General features: G+C 46.9%; 1 protein-coding gene across 1 annotated transcript in view; it reads left to right on the top strand.

The window, feature by feature from the left end:
- PEBP4 (phosphatidylethanolamine binding protein 4) overlaps positions 1-14512 on the top strand; it is a 212016-nt gene that overhangs the window by 100295 nt on the left and 97209 nt on the right. The window contains exon 4 of the mRNA XM_038747343.1: positions 6693-6791. Coding sequence (XP_038603271.1) covers positions 6693-6791 — 99 coding nt within the window. The remainder of the gene's footprint in view (positions 1-6692; positions 6792-14512) is intronic.

Raw genomic sequence — 14512 nt, 5'->3', positions numbered from 1 at the left:
CCTTCCGGTGTGTATGTGTGGCGGGGGGAATTCCAGGGATTTTCCCAGAGGAACCGCAGCCCCAAGAGAAAAATGTTAAATTTAGAAAATTGCTCTGGCGACCATGTTACATTTGGAAATGACTCTTGGAAAGCCTGAGTCCTGTCTGGGCCCGCCCCCAAACTCGCCCTGGCCCAGGGACCGTGGGTGGGGTACGTTGATCTTTGGGTCGTGATTTGGCAGGGGTCAGTCTGGGGCTCCGGGCTCCTTAGCCCAGGGTGCGGGTTAGAAAGGCTGTGAAAGCTGATGAACGCCAGCAGGGGTCAGGGAAAAACTGTCCTCCTTACAATGAGGCAGTCCAGCCGAGTGGGCCTCTGGCCAAGGCCTCAGGACTCTAGACCCAGCTGGGCTGCGGCCCCATCGAGAGCCCTTGGGTCCCCGCCGGACGATAGGGAGAAGGAGCCGCAGACCAGGAGATGCTGCCACGCGCAGACTGACAGTCAGGGAGGCCAAAAGTCAGAGAAAAAACATGATCAGAGCAAGATAAATTAGGTTGGAAAATGAAGGAGCAAAAGATGACCCCGTTTGTACCAGTCTATGTGACCCGATGCCCTCGGGAACAGGGCCTGCTTGGCACCAATGCCCTCTGGGGCCAGGGTGCTCAGTCCAGGTGATCGTGCAGCCTGTGGCTAGGTAGTGCAGGAATCCCAAGCAGCCCTCGTGGTACAGCTCGATCCCAGCCCTGTGCACTCCAGTCCTGCGAGGGCTATAAGTACATAAACATGAGAATAAAAACGAAAAAAACAGGCACGAGCAAAGCCGTCCAGGAAACATTACCAGCTACTTTTAAAAGCTTACTTTATTAATAAATTACTAGTGGACCCGGGTTCAGGCCAAAGGGATCGAGGGGGGCTTGGAGAGTCAAATAGGGGTCATTTCCACTCATTGGCTGCTATCTTCCCCACCTGTTTGTGGGTTTGGGCTGAGTCCCGCTGGATTAGGGTGGGAAGGAGCTTTGCATTCTTCTGGTCTCTTTGGCTCCTCCAGGAGTTTTCTCATTGGGTTCTTCATGCTCCTGCTGCCCTCCTCCTTCCGACTATGCCACTTCACTCCCTGCTCCCAAAATGAAGAGACAATCTCAGACCCAGTTAAAAGCTCTGAGGAGCCTCCAGGGAGACACTTGGACCCATGTCTTGACTATTGCATCTGCCTTTTCCCTGGTCTTCCTCTCTACTGCCTCTCCCCACTCTAGCCCATACTTGAGTCCTGTGCTTGGATCATTTACCTAAAAAAAAATTCCCCTCATCTCCCTATTACTCAGAAATCTCCAGTAATTGCCCATCCACCTCTGCATCGAACAGAAACTTCTTGCCAGTGGCTTTAAAGTACTCAATAAGCTTGCCATATCCTATCTCACCTCACTAATCTACTTTTCCAGCCCGCACATTCCGCTCCTCTAGCTCCAGCTTGTTTACTGTGCCTCAATCTCCTTTACCTCACCACTGACCCCTTTTCCACATCCTCCTTGTGGCCCAGAACTTCCTCCTGCTCCGTATATTGCGGACCACCACTCTCTCCACCTTCAAAGCCTTATTAAGGCCAAACCTCCTCCAAGAGGACTTCCCTCTGTCTTTTCTCCAGCTCCCTCTTTCTTCTGTGTCAATCAATCAATCATATTTATTGAGCACCACGGATGGGCAGAGCATTATGCAAAGCTTTTGGGAGAGACCGATTTAATAGAGTAGGTAAACACATCCCCTGCCCTCAAGGAGCGTACAGACTGGAGGGAGAGACAGACATTAAAATAAATTATGGATATGTTCAAAATTTCTGTGAGGCTAAGGGAGGGGTGAATGAAGAGTAGAAATCCAAGTGCAAGGGCAACAAAGAAGAGAGAGGGAGTAGGGGAATTGAGAGCTTAATCAGAGAAGGCCTCTTAGAAAAGATGTGCTTTTATTAAGGCTTTGGGGGCCAGCCCCCAGAGTGGTCTATACACTTGAATCTGTACTCTTTGGGCACTTGGCATTCACCCCATCCTTTGCCCCATAACACTTCCATATCTGTAACTTATTCATTAGTATTAATGTCTGTTTTCCCCTCTAGACTGTAAACTCATTGTGAGCAGGTGCAGAGATGGGTGGGCCACTGTTGGAGGTGGGGATGCCCATGAGGCAGAATAAGCAGTTTGCTGAGATGGCTTCCCCTCCTGCCTCCTCTAGCCTGGAAGCAAAGGGGACCACACACCCTGACCACGGCAGTGACGTCTGATTCAGAATGGCCAGTCCGTCACTTTTGATTTTCCTGAGCTTACTTGGTAAAGTTAAAGATTATGACCAAGCTAAATTCTGCAGCTTTTGACCGTCCTATGATTTGGAAACACAGAGATCTGTATAAATCAGTGAATCAATCACTGCTATTTGTTGAACTGTTGTGTCCAGAGCACTGTCCTAAACACTTGAGCGAATACAAGAGAAGCCAAGAACAATAATCTGCCCACAAAGAGTTTATAATCTAATGAGGGATACACAAATGAGTTACAAGTAAAGGGAACAGAAGAAAGGATATGGATTGAACTGGTAGAAACAAGAGATATGTGAGGACTAATGAGATGGATGAGTAAATAAATGTTGTGTACATAAATTGATATATACCACAGATCTAATATTAATATGTAGAAAAGTGTTCAAGTTAAGTGACATATAAGGAAGTAGCCAATGGGTTGCCGTGACTTGGGGATAGTGGGAATTAATCATGGAAGGCTCCTGGAGGAGGTGAGAGCTAAGGAGGACTTAGAAGATGGAGAGAACTGTGGTCTTGAGAATTTGAAGTGGGATACAGCTACAGGCAGAAAAAAAAATATGGGCCAAATAAGTAGTGTTGCCTATTAGATAGAACATAGGCCTGTTGAGTCAGAAGGACATGGTTCTAACCCCTATTCCACCACTTGTCTACTGTGGGACCTTGGGCAAGCCACTTAACTTCTCTGTCTTCACTTACCTCGTCTGTAAATTGGGGATTAAGACCATGAGCCCCATGTGGGGCAGGGCCTGTTTACAACCTAATTGTTTCTACTCCAGGGCTTAGAACAGTGCCTGGCACATAGCACTTAAAAACACCATTTTTTTTTTTCAAAAAAGGGAGTCAGAGGAAGGAGAGTTGAGAATGAGGTGGAGTTAGGGTCAGCTCAGGAGGAATGAAGAATGGGAGCTGGGGGCTAGTGATTGCAAGAGAGCAACGATGTAATTTGGAAAGAGCTGGTGAAGCGCCTTGAAGCCAGTGGAAAGGAGTGTCTACTTGACGTGCAGAGGGAAATGAGTTCCAAATGGAATATTTTGAGGAGGGGAGAGATGCGTGCTGTAAGATGTCCTTGGCAGGTGATCCAGGCAGCAGCGTGTCAGACAGACTGAAGTGGGGAAAGGCTGGAAGATCAGTGAGGAGACTGTTGGCATCATCTCTCAATGTCACATCTTCCTGGGCAGGTTTGCCAGGAATGACTCGTCTTCAGTAGAAGAATTACATATAAGAGCATCATTTCTCCTTCCTACTCAGGCTGTGAGACCCATGTGGGGCTGGGACCGTGTCTGACCTGATTACCTTGTATCAGCTCCAGTACTTAGTACAGTGCTTGACATATACTAAGTGCTTGAAAAATATCATAATGAAAATAATAATAAGAAAGATCTCCTAGATCTCACAGAGTCCAGGTGTCAGCGAACCTCAGTCAGTCAGCCAATCGTATTTATTGAGCGCTTACTGTGTGCAGAGCACTGTACTAAGTGCTTGGGAGCATACAATAGAACAATAAACAGACACATTCCCTGCCCACAACGAACCTACAGTCTAGAAGGGGAAACTGACATTAATATAAATACATAAAATACATCACCCTTCCAGTCATGCAATTGTATTTAATGAGCACTTACTGTATGGCAGAGCACTGTACTAAGCACCTGGGAAAGTACAATATAACAATAAACAGACATATTTCCTGCCCACAGCCAGTTTGCTAGTCTCGAGCAGCAACTGGGACATCAAAGCCTGTGCTATCACTTCAGGATAGCTTGCTATTGCCCCCAGGTTCCACCCTGCAGTGGCTACTGGATACAAGCAAATTGTGCTGGACACAGTCCCTGTTCCACGTGGGGCCCACAGCCTCAATCCCCATTTTACAGATGAGGTAACTGAGGCCCAGAGAGGTGAAGTTACTTAGCCAAGATCACGCAGCGGACAAGTGGTGGAGCTGGGATTAGAACCCGTGGCCTTCCAACTCCCAGGCCCATGCTCTGTCCATTACACCTTGCTCAGAGAAGAAAGCTCAGTGACCTTCTTTGGTGAATCCTGTGAGTGGAGCAGATGGGCTGGTTGCCGAATCCCCAAATGATGATGGTAATAATGGCATTTGTTAAGTGCCTACTCTTCACTAAGTCAATCAATCATATTAATTGAGAGCTTACTATATGCAGAGCACTGTACTAAGCACTTGGGATATTACAATACAACAGAATTAGCGGACGCGTTCTCTGCCCATAACAAGCTTACAGTCTAGATCACTGTACTAAGAGCTGGGATATTTACAAGGTAATCAAGTTGGACACAGTCACTGTTCCAGATAGGACTCTCAGTCTAAACGGGAGAGAGAACATGTATTGAATCCTCATTTACAGATGAGGAAACTGAGGCTCAGAGAAGCTAAGTGACTTGCTTGAGGCCCCACAGCAGACCAGTGCCAGAGCCAGGATTATAACCCAGGTGCTCTGATTCCCAGGCCTGGAGTCCTTTCCCCTAGGCCAAGATGCTTCAAAACGGTTTCACCATGCTGACAGTTCAAGAGAGCCAGTCCCTCCTTTTCCTCCATCCCTGTCCCATTGGTTTAGTTGAGCGGTTGGAGATAGTGGGGACCTGGGCCAGACTCCTGAGTGTGGCTTGGAGCTGGGCTCCCAAATATCCTGGCAGGACGGAGCCATAATGTAACCCCCCCACCCAGCGTTTCCGATGATGTCTCTGTTCTGTAAAGACTGGGACCACAAAAGCCTATTCTTTCCTGCCAAGCTCCTTGGAAGGGGCTGGGGAATTAGGAGCAGAATTGGAGACACCTAGGGCATTTCTAAAGATACAAAAAGAACTCTAAAATCATCATTCATCTCAGCTTCCCCAAAGAACGTGCAAGGCTCCTTTACCTGACTCACAACAGGCTGATGTGGGGGAAACTAGCAGAGGAACTCCTTGTATCTAGATCTCCCAGTAGGGCAGAGGGAGGACGCCAATGTTGAGAAGAATTCACTGGGCCAAGGACCCACCTCAATGCTGCCTCACCATTAGCCCTGCAGCCCTGGGAAAGTGAAACCAGTTTGGATAGTGGGCGGGGGGGGGGACACCTAAGGTGTTTCTGGTGGTAACTTAGGAGCCCAAGTCGATCAAGGAAGCTCATGCTGGAGCCATACACAGAAGCCCATTCTAGCTAGGACTCATCCCTAGGGAGATCTTGGGACTATCACATCTTCCTGAAGTCTTTTTTTTTTTACAATCATATTTATTGAGCACTTACTGTGTGCAGAGCACTTGACTAAGCTCTTGGGAGAGTACAATATAACAGAGTTCATTCATTCATTCAGTCAACCGTATTTATTGAGCACTTACTGTGTGCAGAGCACTGTACTAAGCACTTGGGAAGTACAAGTTGGCAACATATAGAGACGGTCCCTACCCAACAACAGGCTCACAGTCTAGAAGAGTTGGTAGATACATTCCCTGTCCACAACAAGCTTACGGACTAGAAGATCTCCGTGGGTACATCCTGAAACAGGGCCCAACTTCCAAGGGTTACTCCAAGACAGCACCCTCAGATGCATCCTGGTTCCAATTTACACCCTGGAGCTGAGGTGGACCTAGACTGGACCTCAGGGGATGGAGAGGTTCCATTCACTTGATGTGTCTGTCTCCATATCTGCCACCATCAGAAGGGGGGCGGGGGGATCCCTAAGCCCTGCACAACAGGACTCCTTTCCCTATAGCACCAAAAAGCAACTCCCCAGTGTGTCAGCTCCCCTTCTACATCAAACAGATATTCCTCACCATTTATTTTAACAATCACCTGTCCCACTCCTACCTCACCCCACTACTCTCCCACTACAACCCAGCATGCACACCTCCCTCCTCTAATGCTAACTTTCTCACTGTACCTCCATCTAGTCTATCTTGCTGCCAACCTCTCACTTACATCCTGCCTCTGGCCTAGAGTACCCTCCCTCCTCCAATAGACAATTACTCTCCCCCTCTTTAAAGCCTTATTGAAGGCACATCTCCTCCAAGAGGCCTTCCCCGATTAAGCCCTTTTTTCCTTTTCTTTCATTCTCTTCTATGTCACTCTGACTTGCTCCCTTTATTCATCCCCCTTCCCAGCTCCACAGCACTTGTGTACATATCTGTAATTTCTTTCTTTATATTAATATCCATCTCCCCCTCCAGATTGTAAGTCACTGTGGGCAGGAAATGAGTCTGTTCTATTCTTCTCCCAAGTGCTTAATGCAGTGCTCTGCACACAGTAAATGCTCAATAAATACAACCGACTGACTCCTTGAGTTGGGTGTAAGGGGAAGGGTTCAGGCAAGATGTCTTTCAGTGGCGGGGAGTAAGGGGATCTGCTCTGAGTTTTTGTGCTCACTAATAAAGCTGTGCCCAAAATACTGATATTCCTTCTGGGGTTTGTATTCCAGAAAAAGAAGTATGTCTTGATGATGGTGGATCCAGATGCCTACAGCAGAGCTGATCCTAAATTTCGCTACTGGAGACACTGGCTGGTCACTGAAATCCAAGTGAGTAGTTCTGGCCACTCCTGACTCTTCTAAGGCATGAGCTTGAAGTCAGAGTATGTCAGATGGGGCAACTGTTTTCTTCTCGGGGTCCGGAGTTTGATTTTGCCACCAGGAAATCCCCCTGTCCCGATCCCCCAACCCAAATTTTCCCCCTAGTTCATCTAATTTCCGGTGACAAGGAAGCTCTGCAGGGACCCTTGGTCTAGTCCTTAGAGTCATCTATGCATATGGATCTGTACCCTTTGGATACTTGGCACTTACCCCACCCTCAGCCCCACATGTCTGTCTTCCCCTCTAGACTGTAAGCTCATTGTGGGCAGGGAATATGTCTACCAACTCTGTTGTATTGTTCGTCTCATGTCCGCTGGAACCCTTGGTCTAGTCCTTAAATTTCAGAAAAAGCTTGTGGTGGTCCCTAACAGGTGACCTCGCTTTCCTTGATGTGGGAGGGCAGAAGGGAAATTGCATTCTCTCTTGACAAGGTTAAATTTTCTGACCCAGCTTATCACTGTCTTCACCAAAGTCCCTAGCCCCACTCTTGTTTTCCTTGCTTTAGCATGGTTAAGATTAATCTTCATGGTACTACAATATTTGGGACATCACTATGGGCATTGGAATACCATGAATTTGCTAAGAAAGCAGCATGACCTAGTAGAAGAGGCATGGACTGGGAGTCAGGAAATTTGAGTCCAAGTCCTGTCTCCACCCCTGGCCTTCTGTGTTAACTTGAGCAAAGTCATTTAACTTTTTTTATGGTATCTAAACGCTTTCTATGAGCTAGCAGTGTGGCACAAACTATGAGGAGCAGCGTGGCTTAGTGGAAAAAGTACAGGTCTCGGAGTCAGAAGACCTGGGTTCTAATCCCAGCTTTGTTATGTATCTGCTCCGTGACCTTGGACAGGTCACTTAACTTCTCTGTGCCTCAGTTACCTCATCTGCAAAATGAGGATTCTGATACCTGATTTCTCTCCTACTTAGATTGTGAGCCCTGTGTGGGACACGGACTGTATCTGATCTGATCATTCTGTATTTTCCTCAGCACTTAGGCCAGTGCTACACACATAATAAGCACTCAACAAATACCATTATTATTATTATTATCATGATGGCATTTATTAAGTGCTTACTATGTGCAAAGCACTGTTCTAAGTGCTGGGGAGATTACAAGGTAGTCAGGTTGTTCCACGTGGGGCTCACAGTCTTAATCCCCATTTTACAGATGAGGTAACTGAGGCACAGAGAAGTTAAATGACTTGCCCAAAGTCACACAGCTGACAATTGGCGAAGCCAGGATTTGAACTCATGACCTCTGACTCCAAAGCCCATGCTCTTTCCACTGAGCCATGCTTCTTCTCATTGTCATTGTCATTATTATTACCAGGCACTATACTAAGTGCTGGGTTAGATATAACTAGTCAGATTGGACACAGTGCATGTCCCACATGAGGCTCACAGTCTAATCCCCATTTTTCAGGTGAAGTAACTGAGACACAGAGAAGTTAAGTGGCCTGCCCACGGTCACACAGCAGGCAAGTGTTGGACTGGAATTAGAACTCAGGTCCTCTAACTCCTAGGCCAGTGCTCTTTCCACTAGTTCTCATTGCTTCCCTAACTTTCCTAACTTCTTTAACTTCTCTGTACCTCCGTTTCCTCATCTGTAAAATGGGAATAAGATAGGTGATAGATTGTGAGTCCCATGCTGGGTAGGGACTGTATCTGGTCTCATAACCTTGTATCTACCCTAGAGCTTAGCACATAGAAAGGGTTTAATAAATGCCACAGTCTTTATAATAAGAGCGAGTTTGGTCCTTCCTCCAGTTGAGCTCTGCTAGGGATTTGATCAATCAATCACCTCTCCCCTTTACAGTCCCCAAATCCTTTCCAGCCTCTGAATTTGTGTATTGTATTCTCCCAAACACTTAGTACAGGGCTCCGTTCACAGTAAGCGCTCAGTGAATGCCATTGACTGGTTGACGAATTGATGGATTGATTGGAGGGAAGGGAAGAGTGTTCCGACTGCACATTCCCAACTAAGGGTTCCTCATGTCCAACATGAAATGTGAGAGTTAAATGGCTCATGGGGAGGCCTCCTAAGGGTCAGAACTACGGGGGGCTTGTAAGCAGCAGGCAGGAATTGCAGTTGAGAGAAGGAAGGAAGGGAAAGAAAGGGGAAATGCTGAATCTCCCTGCCTTCCAGAAGACAGTTAACTTCAGGGGTAGCCAAAGAGACTACCCAGAAAACTCATAAGGAAAGATTGAGAACCTTCCCAGACTTGGGATTGCTGGAAACTCTGGGAATGCTGGAAACACTGAGAAAAAGAAGGCCTAGAGGTCCCTGGGTCTGGGATTTCCAACCAGGGTAACTGCCAGTCAGTCGTCTCAGATCTGGCTACAAACTGGTACGTGAAGAAGTGGATATAGGCAAAAAGATCCATCTGTCGGTCTTGAAGCCCTCCCCAAGGGAGATCCTCTCTAGGGGTGTCTTGAAAGGGAGTGGGAAGACAAGATCGGGGCTCAACTTAGAAACGGAGCAGGTGGCAGCTGTTGGGTAGCTACTGAGCAGTGGGGCTTAACCCAGGCCGTGGGCCCCGGTCAGCCCTTCGGCTCTTCCCGCCGCAGCCCAGAGGGGTTTAGAGTTTCAGTCACATTGTCCCCCGCTGTCCCAGGCCCCAGTGTCCAGCAGGAAGTGCTGGCTTTCTTTAGCTACATCCCCTCAGGCCCTGCCCCCGCAGGCCCACATTCCTTAGGGCAGATGGAGAGTGTACATCAAAAAATGCCGAGCAACTTGGGAGTGTTCAGATCCTGTTAAGCGCGAAGGGTTGCAGGCCAGGGAGCCCACGCAGGGGCCGGCAGGAGGTGGGCAGGGCAACAGTGGGCGTGACGGGTTGGCCTGGGTGGCGGGAAGTAGTAGAGGCTGATGGGTAGGACACAGGAGTTGGATGCCTGACTGGGGTCTATTCCCATCTCCTCCTCTGACTCCAAGAGGGCTGTGAGGCAAGTCATAAGCTCCAGTCTTCTCCTCTGTAAAATGGACAGACTGATCCAGGAGAAGGAATCCAAGCAATTGTTCTGGGAACCCTGACCACACGTGACTGACTGGCAAATACTTGGTATTTGGAATTTTTGGTTTATTCCCGACCTCTGCTTAAGGGAAGCCAGTTGTCTGGTTTTATCCTGGGCAGTATGATTTTCAGTTGATCTATTCCTGTCCAGGACAGATCTGGCACGGGGCACCTTAATGCCCAGTATATTTATTTCCAGTGTCCAGCCTCTTTCTACTCCCTCAACTCCTGCCACAGAGTCCCACAGCCTGGAAGTGACATCTGTCTTCGGAGAGATCTGAGAAGGGAAATACAAAGGGTCCGGAGGTAGTGGGGCTTCAGGGGTTCTCTCCTCCCTGAGAGAAACTCTCCATGTTTGTGTGGCTTCGGGTGGATTTCCACAGAACAGCACATATGATGTGCTGTCATTACCTTATTCTGCATGACGTAGGTAGCAAGCACACGCAATGACATACAGGTCTCCTCATCCAGTATCTGCAAGGATCGTCAACGGTCACCCTACCCTGACCTTCTCACTCTGGGGTTTCCTGTGAGCTTGTCCTTCTGAGCTGTCTGAAAAAATGTTCTGAGTTCTTTGGCGAGAGATCTGGGTAGGGTTTAGAGTGTTCCCATTTTCCAGGTGAGATTTCTCACAAGGTGAAGAGAGGTGGATTTTTTTTCAGGCATTTCCTTCAAGATGAAACATTGCAGTTCCCATCAGCTAAAATAATCTTGGCACTAAAGTCTAATTAAGATATCAATTCATTTGCATCATTCATTTCTATGGGCTCATCTCCGATTTGCCTGAAATTATTGCTCGGGGCTTTTTGTGTATTGCCATTAGATTTTTTTATTGTTAATGGGAATATTGAAGACATTAACATGGGATATTAATACTTTCCATAAAGAATATCACCACTGATGACAAAAAGCGCTTGGAATAATTAATTTTTTAATTTTTTTCATTAAAAAAGCTTTCCTTGAAACCCTGCATTTCTACAAATTGCCCTAAGAACCTTTCATTTCAGAGATGGGGAGGAAAAAAAAATTTCCTCCCTCTTTCAGTGCCTTTGTCCTTTGAATGGAGTAAAAGCAGCTAATTCATTCTTTGGTTTTAATGGAAATTTCAGGGTGCTCAAATTGCAAAATAAATGGAAAATCCAAAAGAAAATAGACTCACTGGGCTCCACACTGGCTACTGGCTAGGTGACCACGTGTTTCATTCTCGGGGCTGAATCAGTTGATGGGGAAGCTAACTTTTGGTTCTGCTACTTAATTACTTGAGATTTTTTAATGGTATTTGTTAAGTGCTATTACGTGCCAGGCACCGTTCAAAGTGCTGCGGTAGATACAAGGTAAACAGGTTGAACACAGTCCATGTCCCACATGGGGCTCACAGTCTTAATCCCCATTTTACAGATGAGGTAACTGAGTCACAGAGAAGTGAGGTGACTTGCCCAAGGTCACAGAGCAGACATGTGTCAGTGCTGGGATTAGAACCCAGGTCCTTCCAACCCCCGGGCCCGTGCTCTATCCACTAGACCTTGAACAAGTCACTTGACTGTTCTTCATTCTACTTTTCCCCTGTGTAAATGGACAGAATAAACTGCCTTTGTGGGTTTGCATGAGGACGATTATGTGGGTAAAAAGTTGTGACAAGCATCAGTATGAGATGGGCAAACTGTAGGGAGGAAAGGTTTCTTCTCTGAAACCTGGGTTCAGACAAGGAAGCAGTGTGGTTTAGTGGATAGAGCACAACCCAGAAGCACTTGGGTTCTAATCCTGGCTCCACCATTTGTTTGCTGCGTGACCTTGGGCAAGTCATTTAACTTCTCTGTGCCTCATTTCCCTCATCTGTAAAATGGGGATTGAGTGTGAGCCTCATGTGGGACAAGCACTGTGTCCAACCAGATCAACCCTATCTACCCCAGCACTTAGAACAGTGTTTGGCACATAGTAAGCGCTTAACAAGTACCATAATTATTATTACTATTATTAATAGACAAAGAGTCTGAGTTGGGACACTGCTTTTCATTCATTTAAATAAGTGCTCTGCCCCCTCTCGGGGTCGCACCTGGGGAGTTTCCAGTACTCTACCAGTCTCTGCTACAGGAGGGAGAGTCGAGCAGAGGGCTATCCATTCCATTCCAATCTTGGGCAGAGGCTCGCAAATTCAAGGCAATCTGCTACAAGTCAAAACTCACCCATGCTAGGCAGCAGCAGCATGGGAGAGAGTTGAGGGCAGAGACTCGAGTTTACTGTGCAGAAGGAGGCAATGGTAAATCACTCCCCTATTTTTACCAAGAAAACTCTATGGATGCACTACAGATGGAGAGCGGGGTGTTCTGGGAGAGATGTGTCCGTGGTTTCGCTATGGGTCGGAAATGACTCGACGGCATAAGACAAGACAAGACAGTGCTCTGCACGTAGTAACACTCAATAAATACCATTGGTTGATTAAATAGATCTGCTAAATCATTAGCATGGACTCTTGTTATAGAACTACCTCTTAGTATTTATACAGTCGTGCTTGGGCCCCATCATTGTATTATTTATCTGTATTGCTGTTATCTGCTTAGAGTGTAGACAAAGTACTGGATGGGACAATGTCTATTTCACTTGATTTGTATACAGCCCAACACAAGACAACACGCAAGTAGGTACTGAAATGCTTTGGGGAGAAGATGATGATGATGTGGATGAGGATGATGATGAATGTCATGGCAAAAACTCCAGTGGGACTTCTTACCAATGGTTCTGACTTTTGCTGTTCAGTAGCAATAGCTGACCTACTTTAAATGGATCATTCTGCAGATCAATTCCCCCGCCAATATTCATCCTCAGTCTACAACTCCCAAAATATCAAATCCCAGGCACAATCCTCAACCAGGAGGCCAAGTGGAAGCGTGGCTCAGTGGAAAGAGCCTGGGCTTTGGAGTCAGAGGTCAGGGGTTCAAATCCCGGCTCCACCAATTGTCAGCTGTGTGACTTTGGGCAAGTCACTTAACTTCTCTGTGCCTCAGTTACCTCATCTGTAAAATGGGGATTAAGACTGTGAGCCTCCCATGGGACAACCTGATCACCTTTTAACCTCCTCAGTGCTTAGAACAGTGCTTTTCACATAGTAAGTGCTTAATAAATGCTTAATAAATGTCATTATTATTATTATTGTTATTATTATTGGAAAGAGCACAGAACTGGGAGTCAGGCAACCTGAGTTTCTAGCCCCGGATCCACCACTTATTATTTTGCTATTTGTTAAGCACTTACTAGGTGCCAAGCACTGTTTTAAGCAGTGGGGAAGATTTGAGTTAATCAGGTCAGACACAGTCCCTGTCCTACATACGGCTCATATTACAAATAAGGGGGAGAACAGGTATTGAATCCCCATTTTACAGATGAGGAAACTGAGGCACAGAGAAGTTAAGTGACTTGTCTAAGGTCTACCAACAGGTGAACTGGTAGAGAAGGGATTAGAACCCTTGTCCTCTGACTCTCGGGTCCATACTCTAAGCTAAACTGCTCCTCTTCCCTGCTATGTAACCTTAGGCAAATCATTTAGCTTCTCTGGGCCTCAATTTCCTCAACTGTAGGGTTAAAATACCTGTTCTCCCTTCTTCTGGAACTGAAATTCCATGTAACATGCTGACTGTGCCTGATTAGACCTGCTTGTGTCTACCACAGTGCTGAGCACAGAGTAAATGCTTAGTAAATGCCATCAGTACATCATGACCGGGAAGAATTCACCTGGGCACACTTCATCTCTCTGCATCCTCCTGGAAGCCAGGTTGGTTCCAGCCCAAATCCAGTTGCTGGATCCAGAGAGGGTCAGAACCAATGGGTCTGGTTACCATGTGCCATTGTCGGCCCAGAAACTACCCTAGAAGGATAGAGCAGTCTGAGGCCTGCTCACAGCATCAGGTAGCGAAGGCTCCATAGACCACCCAGAACAAGCTTTAGAAGAGACCTAGAGGCCCAGGCCAATCCCAGCACGTGCACAATCTTCTAGATTCTCTATGCTGAGTTTGCCCAAGGGTCAGAGTGGGTGTCCCACATTTGTTCCAGACTGGAGGGAACTGCTGCATCCTCCGTGACCCTGACAGCCACCTCTAGTCCTGTCAAAATGACACCATCCAAAAGACAGGTCAGCAGTGTGGCCATGTGGAAAAAGCACGTGCCTGGGAGCCAGAAGACATGAGTTTTAATTCTGGCTCTGCCCCTTACCTGCTATGTAATCTTAGACAAGTCACTTAACTTCTCTGTGCCTCACTCCCTTCACCTGCAAAATGGGGATTCAGTACCTTTCTCCCTCCTAATTATACAGTGAGCCCTGTGTGGGACCTCATTATCTCATCTCTACCCCAGCGCTTAGTGGCAGAGAAGCAGCATGGCCTAGTGGAAAAATTAAGGACCTGAGAGTCAGAAGACCCGAGTTCTAATCCCAGGTCTGCCACTTACCTGCTGCGTGACCTTAGACAAGTCACATAACTTCTCTGTGCCTCAGTTACCTCAAGATATAAAACCGGTTCTCCCTCCTAATTAAATGTGAGGTCCATGTGGGACCTGATTATCTTGTATCTATCCTAGTGCTTAGTTCAGTACTCTGTATTGTAAGTGCTTAACAAATATCACTCATTATTAGGGTGTAGAAAAGGGCCAGTGTTTACCCAAGTGGATTCT

This window comes from Tachyglossus aculeatus, chromosome 5, assembly GCF_015852505.1.
Source record: "Tachyglossus aculeatus isolate mTacAcu1 chromosome 5, mTacAcu1.pri, whole genome shotgun sequence".
NCBI classification, from domain to species: Eukaryota; Metazoa; Chordata; class Mammalia; order Monotremata; family Tachyglossidae; genus Tachyglossus; species Tachyglossus aculeatus.
This window is presented reverse-complemented; position numbering and strand designations above follow the sequence as displayed.